The sequence below is a fragment of the Pecten maximus genome, chromosome 19 (assembly GCF_902652985.1).
Source record: "Pecten maximus chromosome 19, xPecMax1.1, whole genome shotgun sequence".
Taxonomy (NCBI): Eukaryota; Metazoa; Mollusca; class Bivalvia; order Pectinida; family Pectinidae; genus Pecten; species Pecten maximus.
Genome location: NC_047033.1, coordinates 7,059,103 through 7,082,989, shown reverse-complemented (window position 1 = coordinate 7,082,989; position 23,887 = coordinate 7,059,103). Strand labels below are relative to the sequence as shown.

The 23,887-nt window shown below is 32.9% G+C and overlaps 1 protein-coding gene across 3 annotated transcripts in view; it reads right to left on the bottom strand.

Annotated features, from left to right (window-relative positions):
* Positions 1-1,329: 1,329 nt before the first annotated feature.
* The window catches only part of LOC117317304 (cys-loop ligand-gated ion channel-like), a 60,235-nt gene continuing 37,677 nt past the window's right edge, over positions 1,330-23,887 (bottom strand). For 2 of the 3 annotated variants that reach the window (XM_033872088.1, XM_033872089.1), the window contains 3 exons: positions 21,834-21,881; positions 16,821-16,949; positions 1,330-5,968 (listed from right to left, as the gene is read on the bottom strand). In XM_033872088.1, the coding sequence (XP_033727979.1) occupies positions 16,842-16,949; positions 21,834-21,881 (156 nt within the window). In that variant the 3' untranslated portion in view covers positions 1,330-5,968; positions 16,821-16,841. The remainder of the gene's footprint in view (positions 5,969-16,820; positions 16,950-21,833; positions 21,882-23,887) is intronic. The other variant, XM_033872090.1, reaches the window with a different exon arrangement.

Here is a 23,887-nt window from a genome sequence, read left to right as displayed (position 1 = left end):
TACATCGAAATTCTTCAAAAACCTCTGAATTTATAACCTGATTTACAAAATTTGATAACATGTACATTGACCAAACCGTCAAACCATACGAATCGTGTATAAAATGCACGTGCATACATTAGATAGGACTGAAAATAAATAACACCATTTGAAGCTAAGATTATGTAATTATAGACCATCAAGGTTAGATAGATGATTTCTTTTTCTTTTTCATAGTGATATTTTTACTTTTGCACTTCGGTCGTCGTGTACGACTTTCAGTTGATATCATAATAAGTTAGTGGCATCTCATTTGAAAATTTGCCTAGCATTATTTCTATAATGGTAGGTAATTACAAAAAAAGTTTGATCTCTATTGAGGACTTAAATTTGTGTTTAAAAGACACCGCGAAAATCTTTAAAATAGCACACCACCAATACCTATATCTTCATATATAGATACCTATATCCTATTATGTGTTTGATACGATGGTCCAACACTAAGCTGCAATTATACACACGTTGGACAGGGAATGAACTTTCTTCAGTCTGGCGTTTGCTTAATATAATAGTTTATGAATTAGCCGTCCGATCTCTTTATACCTGAATTCAGATTTCATGTACATGAATCAGTTGATTGCAAGATATTTGTACATTGTTGTTCCATGAAATATTATACAAAAAGAAATATTACACAAGCAAACATTGCCATTCTATATGTTTTATATATGAATATGGATTGTATCCTTACATATTTATGCATTGTATACATATATATAAGTTGCATAATTATACATACATAATTATTCATTGTATCATTATACATTGTAATACAATGTATCCATGTAATGCGGTTTTTTTATATACTGTAAAAGTGGATATTTTCGCGTGTGGAAATTTTCGCTTAGCCAGCTTCCAAAGTGTTCGCGGTGTGGATATTTTCGCGCCGTCAAGATATTTTTGCGCTAACTTGTATCTTTTATATTTAGTATTTCTATGTGTTAATATATTCGCGTGTGGAAATTTTCGCGGAGATTTTGCTGATAGCGAAATAAGCGAAAATTTCCACACCGCGAATATTTCCACTTTTACAGTAAATTCAAACATTGTAAAGTATAAATTTAATAGATGAATTATTCAATTGATTCTATTTACTATCCATTGATTTTGAAATACTGTATGAATCCCTATTTTAAATGGATATATACGCAAATGTACTTATATATATGTTCAATGAAAATGGCTTGTAATGTTCATCTTGTAAACATTAATAATTCATCCATCCAAGCCTCTGGCAATTTCAGAATCTCAGAATCAATTTAAAAGTATTGTTGATTACATACATATGTAGCAACATACCACTAATGTAATAAAGATGGATTTTCAAAAAAAGTTTTATATTATATTTAGTTACATGTAACATCATTTCACATTCTCGGACAGTGTAAGTCTACCTCGGCTATATATGCTCATGTCTTACGTTAATATCACATGCTTTATATAGGTAAGTTTACCCATGCGTTTACAAGTATACTTAACCGTGTTTGTACATGTTGGTTTACATGTGTATTAACAATTAAGTTGATTTGTGTGTTTCTATGTAAGATTACCCATATATTTACAGATAAGTTTATCCGTGCGTTTACAGGTAAGCGTACCCGTGTTTTTCCATGTTAGTTTACATGTGTGTTAACCGTTAAGTTTATTTGTGTTTTATGTAAGATTACCCGTGTGTTTACAGGTAAGTTTACCTGTGTGTTTACAGGTAAGTTTAACCCGTGTGTTTACAGGTAAGTTTACCTGTGTTTATACATGTAAGTTTACCCGTGCGTTTACATGTAAGTTTACCCGTGTGCTTAAGGTAATTTTGCCCGTCTTTTAACAGGTAATTTTGCTCGTGTGTGTTTACAGATAAGTCTAACCGTGTGTTTACAAGTAAGTATACTTGTGTGTGTGTTTATTGGTAAGGTTACCCGTCTATTTACAGGTAAGTTTTCCCTGTGTTTACATGTAAGTTAACCTGTGTCTTTACAATAAATATGCACAGATGTAGAATGGCATATTCAGAACATGCGACTAAAGTAAGCTGTGTTATATAACTATTTGAACACACAATTTGCTATGCCATTGATTTGAACTTGTTTATAACACAGTAAAGACGAAATCAATACTTTGAAAGGTTTCTGCTTTTATCAATATTAAACTATTGCCAAAATGAGTGGAAACACCACTATGAAGTACACGGACATTGTATACGTTTTGATTTATATCACATATTGTACATGCATTTGTCTACTATCTGTCAAATTACTATACAAAACACAATTTTGGAGACATAATATTTACAATTCAGACCACACAACAATCAAACACTTCATACCTAATCACATATACACACTGCCACGATTTATCTCCCCTTAATATACAACAACCTGAAGGGGGCGCACACATCGGTGAGCATGCGCTAAGAAAAAAATGGTTTCTCCTTAGTATTCCAAGGAGCCTTCATATAGAGCAGTTGAAATATACCTATATAGATAACCTCTAGCAGAAGATATTAAATCTAGAAATCAATGTACATAAAACATTTGTGCTTCACATTATGGGTTGGGTAACGTGAAAGTATTGATGAAAATGTCATTCAATATACATATTTAAACCGTGAGTAAAAAAATGTCATACATTTACAGACAGCTCTAAATTTGATTCATTTAATGAATGAGTTTTTCTTTTATTAATGCAACGAATACATTAAATCTTAAACATGACATCGTTGTTAAATTCTTGGAATTTCCTTCAGATGTCAGTTCATTTGGCAAATAGACAATTAGGACACTATATCAGCATGATCGTATCTGCAAAAATGAATACATTACAAATGATACGATGCATTGTAATATAATGGAATGGGTACTGATATCTCAGAAACAAACATTTTACAGATTTTACAGTAACTGTCATGGGAGAAATCATATCATGTAGCATTACATTGTTATTTATCATGGGTCGTCGCGTTTGGTATTGGATGTGTTTGGAAGTGAAATCAAATTCTATATTATTTCATCGCAAATGCAATTAGCATCCTTTTATCGAATAAGATAAAACGGCATTGGAAGGTGAATATAAATGCTATACAGAACAATGAATTAAATACAAATAATCTATTTTCCCAATTTGTTTTTCTCGTACCATGTAATACATTCATAAACAATAATAATCATATCAACTAAATAATAATAAACCCCCTGCCTTATTGTCTTATTGTTATTTTAATAATCTTCAAGACAGATCATATATACTTGATATAATGATCACCATATACCTCTTAGACAATAAAGTTGAAAAAAAAATCACTTGTATAGTCTCCATATTGATCTCCCGTAGCTACACGTATAAGGGAAACTACCAAAGGTTTTAACATCACAATTTTAGACATTGAGTCCCAAATTTATCGTGTAACATCAAGAAGAATACTGAGCTTTAGATATTCCGCTTGGTCTCGACAAATGCAACATTAGGAATACACAAAGGAGCATGTGTGGTCATCCTTATCATTGACACTTTACAAGATGTTACTATTCAGAGTACTTTTGGAGAAAAATACGAAATATTGTAAATTTGTTTTGTCATATTTATGAGTATCTTCAATAAATTATGCATGAAAAGCAACTGTAAAAAAAAAGAGTATTCTTATATCTTATATAGAGGATTAGGTGAGTATTTCTTAATGGAATCAATATAACTTTCCTGAAAAAAGTCTTTCAGATACTCAATCAATGCTAATCAATATTGATTTAGGAGCAGTTTTAGTTAACATTAAGGTAATCCCTGAGCTAAAATGTAAGTAATCATTATATTTGAACCTCTAAAATACGGTAAACAGATACGGACACATGTGTTTGTTTATTTGAAATATCTGTATTGAAAAACATTATTGGGAACAGATCGTCAAATTCTGAATAAAAGTTTTTGAAAATAAAATGTAAGATAAAATATCAAATTTGTGAAATATACTAAAGGTCGAGCTAACAAACACACGTGTCCAGTATACTGCCATATTTACAGTGTGAATCTATCATACTATTTATTTAAAAAGAACAATATAATGAATGATCCAACAGATTTGTTTATCCGGACGTTTTTATTATCCGGATATCAAATGTTTGGTTTTAATGAGGTCCGATTTTACCATCACGTTTTCAAGATGACCTTAAATGTGCGATATGTTTGCTCGTTAAAACGCGAGCCTCCTAGACGTATGAAACACACTCTGAGTAAGGAGTGGTAATGTGGAGATGCAATATACAATTTTTTATAATTAAAACAAAAAGTATTACCATGGTAATCCTTATATTCGCTCTCTATATCTGGGACTTTTGTTACCATGGCAACAATGACATTTAAATCTAGGATTTCGGTTACCATGATAACCGTATCATTACAGCATCCACCCGGAACTCCCGGGTAACCTTGGAAAAATCTTCTTTCTTTTTTTTTTACCATAGACACTGTTTTTCCTCCTCAGGTGGTGTTTATCTATTTAAAACATAAAGACTTTATTTACCCAACCTACATGTTTTAACTGAAGTAATTTCACCCATAAATCCAATAGCTGTAAAAAGGACCGTTAATAAATCTAATTAAAATTGTGGTCAAATAAACTTTGGTCGACATGAGTTCTAAATCATATTGTTCTGATAGGAAGATTCTTAAGTATACGCCTTTGCAATACGAGTTATCGCTCCTGAGTTCTAAATATTCTTATCTTAATAAAAAACGATTTCAAAAAAAAATGTTTGTGAGTTTCATTGGAAAACCTTTTCCCTCAGTAGATCGGATTTTTTCTGCATGGAAAAATTGCTATTTGAAAACAAATAGTGTCTAGCATTTAAAAATTTATAGGTTTTACAAAATATTTTTTGGCATGTTTCTCTATAAAGATATCAATTGTGTTGTTAAAAAAAGTCATTTGGGATAATATGTGGTGATTGCAATACACATCGCTGCTTTCGCTTTCTTGTTGCTCATTTTTTTTGCTAATTTTGTTGCAGTTTGATTCTTGCTGTGTCACATGAGGCTTATCTGATCAGATTTGCAGAAAAGGTTCATTCTGGTACACTTCCTTAATTATTTTTTCCAATATAAGACTCATTTTACATTTGCTAAATATATTCCATTTTTAAAGACTGTCGTTTGATTTGTGTTGTCCGTTGTCATAGTAACATCTTAGTAAGGTGGCAGAAGCAACAAAAAAGCTGTTGTGTCCAAAGGCCTACACTGGTTTTTATAAACCAACTATTCATTTGCCTGTTCTTAACACATGATTCATACCTTGAATATTGAATAAGAATATGCAAATATCCTCCTTAACATAGAATAGTTCCATTTCAGCATTTAGATATTTTGCGATTGTTTAACACCACGGAACGTGCTCCATAGTGAAAATAACACGCCACGTCAAGGCATGTTAAGGTTGTTAATATAATTTGTGCACTATATAGTAAAGGTGTTGCAAATGTTTATACATTTCATATTGTGCAGAACTAAATTACACTGAAACCTCAAATTCTCACTTTTCGCAGATGGAAACGGTTTCATTTAGTTTATTTCTAATATATTGCCGTATGCCGCTCTATAGAGCAGATGTAGGCATGTAGTCTGTTAGTCGACCATATAGCCTTCTCTTTAACAACATTAGTATATTCGAGTTTCTGGTATGTTTCACTGATGTTGATTGAGGACTCGAACTGTACTCTTGGGCCACTGTTGTACTGGTTAGGAGCATGATGAGGTTCGCCCATCTCTCCTAGTCTACGCAGTGGTACAGGAGCTGGGATGCTTTCTTTCCACTCGAGGAATAACGGATTGTCTTTGACAGCCAGATATCCGCAGTGTCTCCTGCATTAGGTGGTGAGCGTGCTCAATGTGTTGGTTTCTCCTCTGGGTGAAGGACATTTGACTAAATCCTGGCATTGAGTCGAAGAGCTTCCTGTGAAAGACAAAAGCGTAAAAAATAGATAAATAAATTTTAATCTAAAGTTTATTAAACTTTTGTTCGAATATATTAAATAACTATCTTAGAAATTGCACTGGAGAATTAATCTTTGTATTTGGAAATACTTAATTTACCATTACCGCCTTGTAAATGACTATTTATATATCTATATATTTTACACATCGCTATGGAACATCCTGAGATAAATAGTATTGTGCCGATTTCTAGTTAATACCACTTTTACAAACATCGCCATAAAAGGCAGCATTGTAATTTCAATGTTTGTGAGGTGTAACGTTTTGCTGACCTCTCGCCTTGTTACAAAATCCTTTTCACACTTTCACCTATCAATATAACTAATTTTAATCACAATTATTTGATCGATAGAATGGAATTATTTTCTAATCAATCTATTCTATTGCACATAGCGAAACTGATGTCTTGTCCATTTCGTTCCAATTTCAAATCATAATAAATAAAAACGATTTAAAATAGAAATGCATAAACAAATAAATAGATAAATACAAATAAATAAATAAATAAAATGTCAGGGATTTTTTTTTTATCTTAGCCGTGATTTGGAATTTTACAATTTTTTTTTCGAGTGTATGAAACACATGATGCCTAGTTCGTGATATGTTTGGACGAATCCCACATAACCGTTATACAAACTGAATATAATGTCAACTTTATACACACAGGAATGTACATCTAATGAGTACGTCGGCACGCGCAGATTTTTTTGATTAATAGTTACGTCATATGTCCTTGGGTGTATTATATATGTGAATATCTGTGCCTTCAAAGTGTAAACGTACACTCGCATGTACGCGCATGCGTATTGTGCATAAGTCTAGAGGAAAGCTGCCTCCAACAACATGCAACGCTGCATTGTTATATTATAGCACCAAACAGCGGTAGCATTTTCTTAACAATTTCAGATCAACAGATTGTACAAAAGACATCAAATGACATCAGCACAAAAATAGCACATTTAAAAATTGATAAGGTGCATTTATGAAGATAAGATAAATCCCAACCATTTATCACATACATGTAGGTACATCATACAACGTCTTTGTTCTGGTAGGACCGGCCAGAAGCCAAATGTGTTGTATTTACGAAGGGTGATCATAAAAAGAAAACAATATTCTCCAACAAATTTTAAGATATATAATAAAGAGGTGGAATTAACCAAATAATTTCATAATTGTGCTTAATTGTGGATATTAACTATTTTATTAAGATTGAGAAATACGTGTTTTTTTTTATCTGAATCGATGCGATTATTCATGTAAATAGAGCTTAATTCATATTCTCTGGAATAAATGTGGCATGCAGGATAAGAAACGCAATAAGATCGTGCTCGAAAGTTACATTCAAAGAAAAACAATTGAAAAGTATTCGAAGTATTTTATACGTTGACAACATTTGTTTAATACAAATCACTTTTCCACACCAACGGATGTCTATTTTAACGCCAATCTTTAGAAACGAAGTTCCAAAATCGCCTAGTGTCTGATTTCAATGTATCACGAGAAAATGGTACAGATAGGACAGAAGACATAAATACCTTATCTAGTGGCAGTGCATATGAAGACTGTCAATAGTGTTTTCCGTGATAAACCACATTTTAGAAATATATGACAATTTGATTGACACATTCAATCTTAAAATAGAGAATATATCGAGCCATCTGTTTCTAACGCATATTTACTAAGGAGTGTAACGTATGAAAATGACAACCGAGTTCTTATCACTCGTCTTCCTGAATAATGTTCAATAACCGGTGAACATCCGTTATGTGTAAAATGAACAGGCATTGATATCAGGATTAAACGAAAGTGTTGGACATAAAATGATACTGAAACAACCCACAAGATAAGGTATTTGTTAAAACGAAACTTTGTTTATAATACAAAAATTGATAGAATGAGGGATTAATGTGACCAAAAGAAAAAATTTGCTGGAAAAAATGCCGAATGTTCCGAAAGATCAATATTCCTTTGCTTATAGAATCGGGATTTTTAACAAAATATAGATAGTGAATAAACAAACAAATGACAAATAAGCAGTAATACAATATACTTTCAAAAGTGATTATGATAGGCTCTATAACGTACTTTTGCAGTATTTCCATATATCAACAGTTGTCTTCTATATCAGTATTGTAACTTTTTAGCACAATTTACTGCTTCTCGGAATACATGTTTATTTTGTATAATGTTCCATTTGACATCGTTTTTCTATCTTATGGTACTGTACAATTGATGTATTTGTGTTCCACAAATGCACTTCCATATATTATATATATGCAAAGGATGAATAAAAATATTTCAAAACGAAAAAAATCTGCTTTTTTCACAAAAATCATGTTGTAAACCTTGTTTAAAAAATCTTAATGATGTCACGTTCTCAAAATGAGAATCGAAATACTTTTAATAACTAGTTATACAGTATTGAATAACTCAATATTGCACAGCGTCAACATTATGAATTACAATCTGTGGTAATCTAAGATTACATACACGAAAGTTCTGTTGTGAAGTACCAGTACGCAAAAACAATGTACTGTAATACTAATCATACAATGTGCAGTGAATGGTTGTGGAAACACGCTTCAAGATATTAAACTTATTTCCGTTCCTTAATTGGAAATAGTTTAAGACGTATAAAAAGATCGATATACGGCGTTCATTAAAATCAATAAACATTTTGGGAAAATTTGAAGACTATCTCTGGTAATTCTAAGGAAAGTTGTTAAATATATCGTACATAGCTAAATCCCAGCTCTTGCACAAATCTATTGCTAAAGGTGTTCTACACAATATAGTTGATATTACGGATCATGTTATCCTATGAACATTTAACACGAGGAATAAGCGTTGTTGTAACAATCACATTTTTTTCAGAAAATATAAAACAACATTACATCACTGTTAATTACACGACTTTATTTCCGGATGCATAAATGAAACACTCAGCATAAAACAAAACGGGTGAAAACATAAATTTATATAATACATATTGTCAAAAGTTGGGATATTTCATTTTACTACAGTAACACATATTTTAACGTACAGTAATTTTATCTATCATGTTTTATATCTGTCTTAATTTTATTGTAATATTTGAAATATATGATGTATTAGTGTTATAGGTATTATTCTTCAAATGCGGTTTTGATAACGAATATTTAAAAGTTCTAGAAATTAAAATTAAATATATTAATGATCGTGATAGGGATTATATTAGGGATTACATTAGAAATGATTTCAGTTTTTGTGCTGTTCAAATGGTCACCTTTTAAAATTACCCTTTAAGGTCGCTAAAATATGAAGATATGATTTATTGATTGTAATCTACCGAAATCGATCTTCACTTGATAACTGATATTATCCTAAACCAGCGGAACTAAATTTCTTCAAATAATTTACCCCATACAGCCTACTACATTTTATATTACAGAAATATAACACTAAAAACATGTATTCTAAGCTAACCGCGAAACCGTTAACAATGAGAGCACACTCCGTCTTTTGTGCTATAGCACCTTAACATAATTTACATATTCAAGTTAATTCATATAATTTTATCTAATATACGCCATTTCGGTGGAAATCTAATTTTATTTATGAGTCTTTCCGCTTTCGTAGCTGTATCAGCCAATTAAAAGCGTCCTTACAAACGGTGATGTCATTTTTACGTTGCGGGCTGATGTTTAAATGTTTAAGCTAATGAAAATGCCTGTTACAAGCACGAATTAAAATAAAAGAATTACCTAATGAAAAATGAGGTAAAATAAATCTTTTTGTACTGAAACAAGTGGAAAGAATATACGCTGAACAAAACTCAATTAACCTCCCAACACATAAAAATATTGCTTGGATGCATATCAAGGCTTTAGAATTTAAAGTCAATATATTGAAAAAAACATGTTTCAAACATGTTAGCATAAGGGTTGCTTTAAACACTTAAACAATCTAATTTTCTCCTTCCACCGATTTTTCTTAGTTGATTGCATATTTTTTAATAAATATGTATCTTGAAATCGTGATTAGTGATTGTAATTGTATAAATTTGAAAAGATAAATGTGCTTATATTGCCAGTTCTAATGAATAATTGGTTCTTCATAATACTTAACTATTAAACTGTTAAATGACAGATTTATTGAAGGGTAAATAGAAGTGTGTTCCCTTTACATACATGTAAAACAAGACAAATTAATTTGATAGGATTTTTATTCTTTGTTTCTTCACATAAACGGTCAAGCATCTTATCTGCAATGTAAAATAAAAGCCAATTCAACAAATATTAAATTTAACTGAGTAGTGCTATTATGTGGAGAGCTTGTTAAGCGCGTCAAACACATTTGCGCAGAACTTTGTTACATAACGACAGTTTAACTGAGGCATAAAATGCCATAGGCACAGAGGCCGTATAATTGAAAGGTTAATGATTGTTAGAGATTCCAAACGGGTCTGGGAAATCAATTTGGTTACCTTTCCTCATTTTTATCTAAACATCAAATACTGTATAGTTGGTAATATTAGCGAGGTATTTAATTTTGATATATTCGTTTTATATCGCGAAAATCAATGCCTAGCAAATATTAAAACCATTTAGTATGATTTTATTTTGTATACCATATCAGTAGATCTGATGAGGACAACCCCGAAATAATGATCACGCGAAACTGAACAACTATACAGTATACGGTGTTTGAAGTATTGTGCATAACGTTATTTGATAGGGTTTGTAAAAGTTTCACAAATATTCTTTCTTAATTACGCACATTACCAGGAATCAGACAAGCAATTGTGCTTATCAAAGCACTATTTAGAAAAGTGTGTGAAAGACAAACAAAGCAATAGCAAATTTAAATTTGACTTTTGTAAGAGATGAGGATTATGTTGAACATTGCAGAAGCTTTCGTCTTTCTAGGATACTACATTTGTATATATGCAACATCTGCAGCAATTCATATAAATATCTTGGAGGAGGATGAAAGGGAGACTCGGAATTAAGTATCCTATAGCTACGCTTACCATCAAGATATCCCTTACGATTGTAAACAAAACAGTTAAGGTATGCCAGTAAATATCACATTCACTTTTGAATGCAGTCACCAACAATCGATATTGAAGGCGTTATTGTTTTAAAGTCATATAAAGTTAAATCGCCTAGATCCCAAAGGTTTGCAGATATGAGGTTATAAAACATATAAGAAAGCAAAGGAATTGCATCATGTATGTGTATTCGATGTTTGCTAAAAAAATCTTTAAAACAGCATAAATCATCCTCGTTTGTTTCTGTTGTCAGCAGCGCTTGGAGGTTACAACATAACGTGACAGTCAAATTCGTTCAGGAAGGTTGAAGTATCTGCATCAGCTTTTAAATTACAACATATGATGTGATAGCGCTTCACAACAATGGTCTATGAAAGACAAAATGGAAAGCACGTATACTTTGACAAGTAAAATGAAATTAAGTAATGTCTAAAAGATCAAACTCTCATTCTAACAAAAGAGTCTGTGTTCAATGGAGAGAGGCGTCAGATGAAATATCATTAAACATGGGTATCTGGTGAAAGTACACTGCAAAACGGTCCAAAAGTGGGGGCACCACCAAAATGGTATTTTAAACATAAGCATTTATAGTTAATCTGTTTTATTATGATATGATTGTTTCTACAAGACTTGTTTATAAATGTTCCATTAAATAGCATCATTGATTAATTGCACATTTGGCAGAGAAGTAGTGTTGGAAGCATTACTATAAATAATGTCGGTTTCATACACACTAAAATCGATTGGACATCAGTTTAATTGGTTCATACAAAGCTACAAGGTATGCATAGCAGTACACCAATGCATAAAAGTGATACGGAGCCACCAGCTAGTGCACAGCAAATCAACACATCAACGTTATACAGACCAACAAGCTAGTATACAACCCATCAACACATCAACGTTATACAGACCAACACGGTAGTATACAATCCATCAACACATCAACGTTATATAGAGCCACAAGCTAGTATACAACCCATCAACACATCAACGTTATACAGACCAACACGGTAGTATACAACCCATCAACACATCAACGTTATACAGACCAACAAGCTAGTATACAATCCATCAACACGCCAACGTTATACAGACCAACAAGCTAGTATACAACCCAACAACACATCAACGTTATACAGACCAACAAGCTAGTATACAACCCAACAACACATCAACGTTATACAGACCAACAAGCTAGTATACAATCCATCAACACGCCAACGTTATACAGACCAACAAGCTAGTATACAACCCATCAACACATCAACGTTATACAGACCAACAAGCTAGTATACATCCCATCGACACATCAACGTTATATAGACCAACAAGCTAGTATACAACCCATCAACACATCAACGTTATACAGACCAACAAGCTAGTATACAACCCATCAACACGCCAACGTTATACAGACCAACAAGCTAGTATACAACCCATCAACACATCAACGTTATACAGACCAACAAGCTACTATACAACCCATCAACACATCAACGTTATACAGACCAACACGGTAGTATACAACCCATCAACACATCAACGTTATACAGACCAACAAGCTACTATACAACCCATCAACACATCAACGTTATACAGACCAACACGGTAGTATACAACCCATCGACAAATCAACGTTATACAGACCAACAAGCTACTATACAACCCATCAACACATCAACGTTATACAGACCAACACGGTAGTATACAACCCATCAACACATCAACGTTAACAGACCAACAAGCTAGTATACAACCCATCAACACATCAACGTTATACAGACCAACAAGCTAGTATACAACCCATCAACACATCAACGTTATACAGACCAACAAGCTAGTATACAACCCATCAACACATCAACGTTATACAGACCAGCACGGTAGTATACAACCCATCAACACATCAACGTTATACAGACCAACAAGCTAGTATACAACCCATCAACACGCCAACGTTATACAGACCAACAAGCTAGTATACAATCCAACAACACATCAACGTTATACAGACCAACAAGCTAGTATACAACCCATCAACACATCAACGTTATACAGACCAACACGGTAGTATACAATCCATCAACACATCAACGTTATACAGAGCCACAAGCTACTATACAACCCATCAACACATCAACGTTATACAGACCAACACGGTAGTATACAATCCATCAACACATCAACGTTATACAGACCGACAAGCTAGTATACAACCCATCAACACATCAACGTTATACAGACCGACAAGCTAGTATACAACCCATCAACACATCAACGTTATACAGACCAACAAGCTAGTATACAACCCATCAACACATCAACGTTATACAGGCCAACACGGTAGTATACAACCCATCAACACATCAACGTTATACAGACCAACAAGCTAGTATACAACCCATCAACACATCAACGTTATACAGACCAACACGGTAGTATACAATCCATCAACACATCAACGTTATACAGAGCCACAAGCTTCTATACAACCCATCAACACATCAACGTTATACAGACCAACACGGTAGTATACAATCCATCAACACATCAACGTTATACAGACCGACAAGCTAGTATACAACCCATCAACACATCAACGTTATACAGACCGACAAGCTAGTATACAACCCATCAACACATCAACGTTATACAGACCAACAAGCTAGTATACAACCCATCAACACATCAACGTTATACAGACCAACACGGTAGTATACAACCCATCGACACATCAACGTGATTCAGAGCCACAAGCTTGTGTACGGCGAATCAACACATAAAAGCTATCCAGAGCCACAATTTAGTATACGGCGAATCAAGACATAAACGTTTCAGAGCCACAAGCTAGTGTACAACCCATTAACACATACAAGCTATTCAGAGCCAAAGGCTAGTGTATGGCGAAACAACCCATAAAAGCTTTCCAGAGCCACAAGCTTGTATATAACCCATCAACATATAAAAGCTATTCAGAGCCACAATCTAGTGTACGGCGAATCAACACTTAAAAGCTATTCAGAGCCAAAGGCTAGTGTACGGTGAATATATAATCGTGTTAGAAGTCATGTACAAACTAACGTCATTAAGGGCTATATTATATTATTGTCTTAACCACAGGGGCTTGACACGTTCCTATGAACCAGAGTGTAAAATATGCCCCAAGGGTCCGACTGTTAGACCGTAGTCTTTCAAAACTCTAAGACTTGTTCTTTTTTCTATGGAACTTTCACCGGTGACCAATGTAAACATTTCTACCTAACATCTCGTAAACATTATTTTGACTTACACCTTTAGTTATATTTAGTTGCTTTCTTTAAGTTTTAGTTATGTTTAGCATCGAAATTTGAGGTCAAAATCGAACATTAAATATTTGAAAAAATATGTCTTGAATTTTGAAAGACGATGTCCCTGCCCTTGTCAATAATACGCGAGGTCATACACTTAGGATATTTTGCATTCAGTGTATCTATTGTATTAAGGAAGCCAGATATTGTTAATAACCAATCTACACCAACATGCAAATGCTATTACGCAGGATTACAAAGTAGTCTTATAGGCCCATTCACACAATATTAAACAGTATCACACTGTAGTCATAAGGCCTGAACAGCACAATCATGTTACTCAGGGTCAAGTGATAGTTTTAACGGCCCATTCACACAAAAGGAGTGAACGGGTGGTCCATCCGGGTCAAAAAGAGTGATAAATATTACATCATTAAGTTTATGTCATTATGTACTATCTACGAAAATGGAGTTAAACAAAAACAGGCGGTACGCATAACGGTTAATAAATAAAATTAGGTCACACATACTCACATAGCAGTCTTAACAGTCAATTAATCAAATATGATACTATACATACAGACGACTCAGCAATAAATTCATATCGCACATGATCCTACTGTAGTCTTAACTGTCAATCAAAGAATTATGGTCATAGATGTTCGATGTTCACACGATAGCAAATACGACCATCCAATAAAATAATGTTACACATGATCATAGGGCAACTTTAACAATCAATCTACGCAAAATGGAAATAAAGGTTCACACAAAAGAAAATACGACCATCCAATAACATGATGTCACACAATGTCATGATCAAGCGGAAGCCTGAACTGTCAATCAATAAAATATGGTCATAGAGGTTTACATGACAGTAAATACGACCATCCAATCAAATAATGTCATCCATGATCATATGGTAGTCTTAATTGTCAATCAATGAAATATGGTCATAGAGGTTCACACGAAAGTTAACAAGACCATTCAATCAAATAATGTCATCCATGGTCATATGGTAGTCTTAATTTTCAATCAATGAAATATGGTCATAGAGGTTCACACGGAAGTAAACACGACCATCCAATCAAATAATGTCATCCATGATCATATGGTAGTCTTAATTGTCAATCAATGAAATATGGTCATAGAGGTTCACACGGAAGTATACACGACCATCCAATCAAATAATGTCACACAATGCCATGATCAAACGGTAGTCTTAACTGTCAACCAAAGAAATAATATTATTGTCATTGAGGTTCACACGAAAGTAAACACGACCATCCAATCAAATAATGTCATCCATGATCATATGGTAGTCTTAATTTTCAATCAATGAAATATGGTCATAGAGGTTCACACGAAAGTAAACACGACCATCCAATCAAATAATGTCATCCATGATCATATGGTAGTCTTAATTTTCAATCAATGAAATATGGTCATAGAGGTTCACATGACAGTAAATACGACCATCCAATCAAATAATGTCATCCATGAGCATATGGTAGTCTTAATTGTCAATCAATGAAATATGGTCATAGAGGTTCACACGGAAGTAAACACGACCATCCAATCAAATAATGTCATCCATGATCATATGGTAGTCTTAATTGTCAATCAATGAAATATGGTCATAGAGGTTCACACGGAAGTAAACACGACCATCCAATCAAATAATGTCATCCATGATCATATGGTAGTCTTAATTTTCAATCAATGAAATATGGTCATAGAGGTTCACACGACAGTAAATACGACTATCCAATAAAATAATGTCACACAATGTCATGATAAAGCGGTAGTCTTAATTTTCAATCAATGAAATATGGTCATAGAGGTTCACACGAAAGTTTACAAGACCATTCAATATAATAATGTCAAACATGATCATACGGCAGCTTTGACAGTCCATCAACGCAATATGGTCATAGAGGTTCACACGACAGTAAATACGACAATCCAATAGAATAATGTCACACATGATCATACGGTAGTCCTAACAGTCATAACATTACAGACGAATTTAAAACAACCCATCAATGAAATAAACGGTTCACTTGGCAATATAATCGTAACATGGATACAGCAAAGCTAACAGGGTCACGTTATATCATTATTATAACGACAGAGGATGTCGGAATAGGGATCATTTCAAATACGTATCATTGTGTTTATTCTGCAATTGATACAAACGTGCAATGACAAAGATGATGGTATGAACTATGCATGCTTTTCCTAATTCTAAAGGGAGATAATACATAACTGTCTACAAAACCTCCAATCTATACCATTTTGCATTAATAATGCTTCGAAATGAATGATATTTTATCCCATTACTGAAACAGTTGTATTTAAGTGTTATTTTATATACGGTTATATCATTTCTACAGTATATCCTAAAATTAAGTATGGGGAATCGACATTAGGAGGGATAGAAAAAATGATTCTATAGAGAATATAAAATATATACATATACCTACCTTTTCATAGATGTATATATTTCATTCAGGAATGGTATCGTTCCTAAGATTCGGCGACTTAACTGGAGTTGGAAACATCGCGCTCAGGAGCATGCTTCTGGCTAGTTCATCTGATGCCCCATATTTGATCTAAAAGATTCACAACAGCCCCGTCTAAGGAGTTGTCTAACGCGTATCAATCCACTTCAATACCATATCTAGTATTTGTTTAATGATATAAAAAGTGTTCTCTGTATTGTTTTAGAACTTATATTATTTTAGTGGTTAAAGGGTTTTGGACACATAGGTTTTTTTTCATTTTCTGTTAGCCCGACCCCAAAATGTTGGCTGACACAAGTTTTACCTCGCCTTACAAAGCTGTTTATCTTTTTTAGGCCAGTAGGGGGATATTGCTGCTGGCTGAAAAAAATTAATGAGCTAGGTGGTCACGTGGTCCGACGCGTCATCTGGTTCACCTCACCAGTATCACTAGGCTAGACTCTGCCTTGTCATATGCATTTATAGAGGGAAACTTCAAAGAGCCCCATATTATTTTGTAAACATTGAAAGCAATGACAGTGAATGTCCTGATTTTATCATCTTACATGTTTAGATTTTCTTTCCACACATCATGTCTGTAATTGTATAATCAAAATAGTAGACCAGCGGACAATATCATAACCTTGGTAATTTACTAATATCACATGTCATCTTTTTATTTATTTTGTTATTTTAAAAACTCAAATAATGGCATATACACTATAGGTTTACTCAGAGATGTAAATATCACATATGTGATATATACATCTCTGGTCTACTATACAGTGATTAATTTTCCTAGCCTTGTTAACCATTTTATACACTTTTAAGAACGTGTCTTACACTTTCCTGGCGTAATATTAACATAAAAATATCCATTTCTTAATTTTGCAAGATAAAGATTTGATAAAAATGCAGTAGTTTGAAATACAGTTGTCTCATCCTGATGTAATTTAATTAGATAGTACGTAATCACAGAACTGATTTTTTTCATCTAAGACGATACATGAGGTTTTTGTACATTGAACTTTGAGGATTTCCTTTGTACATATTAAATCAAGAATTTTTAAATATTGGTGGAAATTAAAGAGTCCAGATAATTTTTTACTCAAATCATGTTATGATGACATGTTGGAATCCTTGGATTCTTTATTTAAATCAGTAACTTTGAACTGTCAGTCTTGGGTAAATGTTTGAAGAAATCAGTTACTGTTCTGGTCAATTTTACAGTTATGTATTCAAACAACGTCCTTTTTTGACAATTTCCTTAAAGAATGTTTTATGAAGGTTATGAAGGAAATGTATTTGATGTGGTGAAAATGTTACGCAGACATTCGTATTGATTTGATTAAAACATATTTTAAATACTATAGTATGTTTAAACGTATTCAGTTACTCAAAGTAGAAAATATAAAAGAACTAACAATTTAGGAAAATATTTATCACTAGCAAATAAACTAAAGGAACGATTTTTTATAAGATTTTAATTAGAATATATTCATTTTTAATGATTATTTCTCTGTTTCCCTGTAACAAATCTGACAAATTAGCTTATTGAATTATAAATCATGTAAGAGTGGATGCCTTTGTCCATTAATGTTATATACTATTTTATCCAATAAGTTGTAAAACTTATGGAATAAAGTTGAATTTAAGACAGTTGTTTAATGAATAACGGGATCATCACTGGAGTACATGTGACCAATTCACTCTTGTAACCCAATATATTAATGTAAAATATTCCCACATCACAAAACCTTTGGTTTATAGTGTGTAAATAGTAATTGGGTGTTTATAACGTTAGTTATACTATCATCTCGGCAGCAGTGAACCTGTGACGTAGGAGGCTGACCGACCTCGTTATCAGAATGAAATTTTGCATATAGGTCAGTTGCCCAGATGGGCCCATGCTGTGCCCTGTATCTCAGCGTGTATATACACAACCCCAGGAGTGTGAGGGTAATTTGACTGGCTTTTCAGAAAACCAACCTATAGACAACTTTAACCTTTTTGTGTCTAAAACCCTTTAAGAAATTTCGCATTTCTTTCCAGACAAAAAAAAGTAATGGCGGTGTCGGAATACTTCTTGAAATCATTCATCGGATAATTTTATATATATATATATATATTCTGAGTCATTTGAGCCAATACTTACACAATATAGCAAAGGTTTCAGTTCCAGGAAATAAATGATTTATTTCTTTAATGTTAAATACCGTTATTATAAACTAACGGTACAACTGAAAGGAGAGAGTAAAGTATATTGCTTTAAAGATTATATGATTTAAGTTAGTTACTTATTTATGGTAATGTATGATTTTTCAGATGAGCCCGTTCTAATAAAGGTGGATGGACGTTTATGACGTGTCGTTATCAGACATGTCTTCATTTGTATAGATTTCCTCATTGGAACATGATGGCAGGATTTAACATATAGTTAATGATTATATACCTGGCAGATATAACAGTTAATGATTATATACCTGGTAGATTTAACAGTTAATGATTATATACCTGACAGATATAACAGTTAATGATTATATACCTGGCAGATATTACAGTTAATGATTATATACCTGGCAGATATAACAGTTAATGATTATATACCTGACAGATATTACAGTTAATGATTATATACCTGGTAGATATAACAGTTAATGATTATGTACCTGGCACATATTACAGTTAATGATTATATACCTGGCACATATTACAGTTAATGATTATATACCTGGCAGATATTACAGTTAATGATTATATACCTGAAAGAAATAACAGTTAATGATTATATACCTGGTAGACATTACAGTTAATGATTATATACCTGGCACATATTACAGTTAATGATTATATACCTGGCAGATATTACAGTTAATGATTATATACCTGAAAGAAATAACAGTTAATGATTATATACCTGGTAGATATTACAGTTAATTATTATATACCTGGCAGATATAACAGTTAATTATTATATACCTGAAAGATATAACAGTTAATGATTATATACCTGGCAGATATTACATGTACAGTTAATGATTATATACCCGGCATATATTACATGTACGGTTAATGATTATATACCTGACAGATATTACAGTTAATGATTATATACTTGTACCTGGCAGATATAACAGTTAATGATACTTTACCTGGCAGATATAACAGTTAATGATTATATACCTGGCATACATTACAGTTAATGATTATATACCTGGCAGATATTACATGAACAGTTAATGATACTTTACCTGGCAGATATAACAGTTAATGATAATATACCTGGCAGATATAACAGTTAATGATTATATACCTGGCATATATTACATGTACGGTTAATGATAATTAACCTGGCAGATATTACAGTTAATAATTATATATCTGGCATATATTACATGTACAGTTAATGATTATATACCTGGTAGATATTACATGTACAGTTAATGATAATATACCTGGCAGATATAACACTTAATGATAATATACCTGGCAGATATAACAGTTAATGATTATATACCTGGTAGATATTACATGTACAGTTAATGATTATATACCTGACAGATATAACAGTTAATGATTATATACCTGACAGATATTACAGTTAATGATTATATACCTGGCAGATATTACAGTTAATGATTATATACCTGAAAGATATAACAGTTAATGATTATATACCTGGTAGATATTACAGTTAATTATTATATACCTGGCAGATATAACAGTTAATTATTATATACCTGAAAGATATAACAGTTAATGATTATATACCTGGCAGATATTACATGTACAGTTAATGATTATATACCCGGCATATATTACATGTACGGTTAATGATTATATACCTGACAGATATTACAGTTAATGATTATATACTTGTACCTGGCAGATATAACAGTTAATGATACTTTCCCTGGCAGATATAACAGTTAATGATTATATACCTGGCATACATTACAGTTAATGATTATATACCTGGCAGATATTACATGAACAGTTAATGATACTTTACCTGGCAGATATAACAGTTAATGATAATATACCTGGCAGATATAACAGTTAATGATTATATACCTGGCATATATTACATGTACGGTTAATGATAATTAACCTGGCAGATATTACAGTTAATAATTATATATCTGGCATATATTACATGTACAGTTAATGATTATATACCTGGTAGATATTACATGTACAGTTAATGATAATATACCTGGCAGATATAACACTTAATGATAATATACCTGGCAGATATAACAGTTAATGATTATATACCTGGTAGATATTACATGTACAGTTAATGATAATATACCTGGCAGATATTACAGTTAATGATTATATACCTGGCATATATTACATGTACAGTTAATGATAATTAACCTGGCAGATATTACAGTTAATGATTATATACCCGGCATATATTACATGTACAGTTAATGATTATATACCTGGTAGATATTACACGTACAGTAAATTATTATATACCTGGCAGATATTACACGTACAGTTAATGAGTATACACCTGACAGATATTACATGTACAGTTAATGAGTATACACCTGACAAATATTACACGTACAGTAAATCAAAATATACCTGACATATTTGAAATATATAGTTAATGATTATACACCCGGCAGATATTACACGTACAGTTAATGATGATACACCTGACAAAGGTTACACGTACAGTAAATTATTATATACCTGACATATATGAAATATATAGTTAATCATTATATACCTTGACAATAATGTGTATACGGTAGATACACATACACTGATGTCACATTATAAACATACGCAGATGTAATTACTTTAAGGTCGTGCATTGTTCGGTTTTAATTATTCTACAAACCTTTATTCCTCTTGACATGTGTCTGTAAATCATAAAATGTCATGATTCCTTTGATGTATATACCTTTTACCTGTTAATGACATTTTATTGGTTTTGTGCAGTTTTAATAGAGAAAAATAAAGAAGAACATTTACCTGATATTCTCTATCTTTCTGTTGCATTTCTCGTCGTTTTTTCCAAGGCTGTAAAACAAGAATACATATTGTGCATTGCATTGCTCAAGTAAATGTGTTTTGAGAAATGATATATGCATTTAGAAATGAATTAAGGCATATTCACTTTTCCCGGTTCGCATTTTGAGAACGTGAAATTTACAAAGATTTATAAGATACCCATATCTGGTCTCGTCGATAAGCAGGAGACCCATCGTCTTATTAGCCGTGCTATTTTCAAGGGTCTCTAAGTTACTTATCAATGCTCTGTTTATATTCTATCCATATCTTGTCTTCGTTAGATCAATTTTAATTTAGAAAAAACGATTTTGTTGTTTATTAATTGCGTATATAGTACATGGTAAAACTGGCTGAGGACTTAAATGTTGACAAAAGTATCAGAAAACTGCCTGACGAAAGATGCATGGTACTACCATATATTTATCTTTATACTACATGCCTCTCATTGGTGATGTTTATGGGCATTGCATCCAAGCAAAATAATGTTGATGGACGAATTTTACTGATATTGGTCTAGAAGCAGTGACATTTCAGAGAAAACAATTTTTCATCATTTGAAAAAAAAACCAGCAAAAAATATCATCCAAAGTTTATAAATCAAAACCCGAACTGCATACACTACTGTCACGTGTCACTGCTGCAATATTGATTATTACATCAGTAGTTGAGTACACGGCAACTACAGACGCCTTTCCGTGGCCAACTGATCGTGATTTCGCGGATGCCACTAGAAAGCTTTACCCGTGTGCCACATAAAATAAGATAGTTTTGTACGCTTTTAGAACTCTTTCCATACAATTTGAATTTCAAATTTCAAAATCAAACCTGCATTATCGTTCCGTAAAAGGAATAATCTAGATTTACTTTCTCAAGGTGCTTGCTGAAATGTGTTTTTATGAGTGAGGTAATTCAGACGTGTTTGATGATTGTTGATATACCAAGTGGTTCCGTGGTCATCATCCATGTTCTCAATTTGCAAATGTGACATATTTTGAAATAATTAGAGGTAGATGAGTAGGGTGGGTGTCGCGATGTAGCAGAAGACGTTGACCATTGCGGAATACCTGGTCTTATTCTCCTTGTACTTTTCCTAGTGTCTCCATATAGATCTCATATCATTCATATTTTTGTCCTCGTCTTATCAATGTTTACGGTTTCATTATTATTTCAGTATTCCTTCTCTCTTTTCCTTAAGTGAACTAATTAATTTAGTTTGAGAGCAATAAGAATCAGTGTCAAAATATATACAAATGTATCAGACGCGATTTATCCGATCATCCACGGACTAAAATGATACACTACGCCAAAGCACGCACAGGAAACGGAGTTTGGTTTTGGTTTGTTTTTGTTTAACGTCCTATTAACAGCCAGTGTCATTTAAGGACGTGCCAGGTTCTGGAGGTGGAGGAAAGCCGGAGTACCCGGAGAAAAATCACCGGCCTACGGTCAGTACCTGCCCCACGTAGGTTTCGAACTCGCAACCTAGTGGTGGAGGGCTAGTGATAAAGTGTCGGGACACCTTAACCACTTGGCCACCGAGGTCCCTACAGGGAACGGAGATATTATTTTAATCTCCCATACTGTATCTAAGTCTCAAATGATTTCGAAAGATGCTAATATCTTGTACATCGACGTAAGCGTCCCTAAGCTCTATTGGGTGTATCTGATCGAAATGGCCAATAAAAATGTTTTGTTAATTAAAGACATTAAATGTAAACTTCATTCATTTTACACAATTCGGAGGTACGAAACAAGATAGTTCTACTTATGTAAATAACTGTTGTTGGCCCGGACGGAATCGCGTAAGGGATCTTACTGTGGGATGGAATATGAATACCAGGAGAAAGCCCACCTGTTCCGGCAAGTCACCCCATACATTTTCATGCTCGTACAGGGAAGTGAACCTAGGAGAAAGGTAAGTGTGTTCCCACTTTGCTACCCGATAATGAAATCTCAAATATATCTGTATGTGAAATATATTCATAATGTCGTCAATATAGATATCTATACGCAAA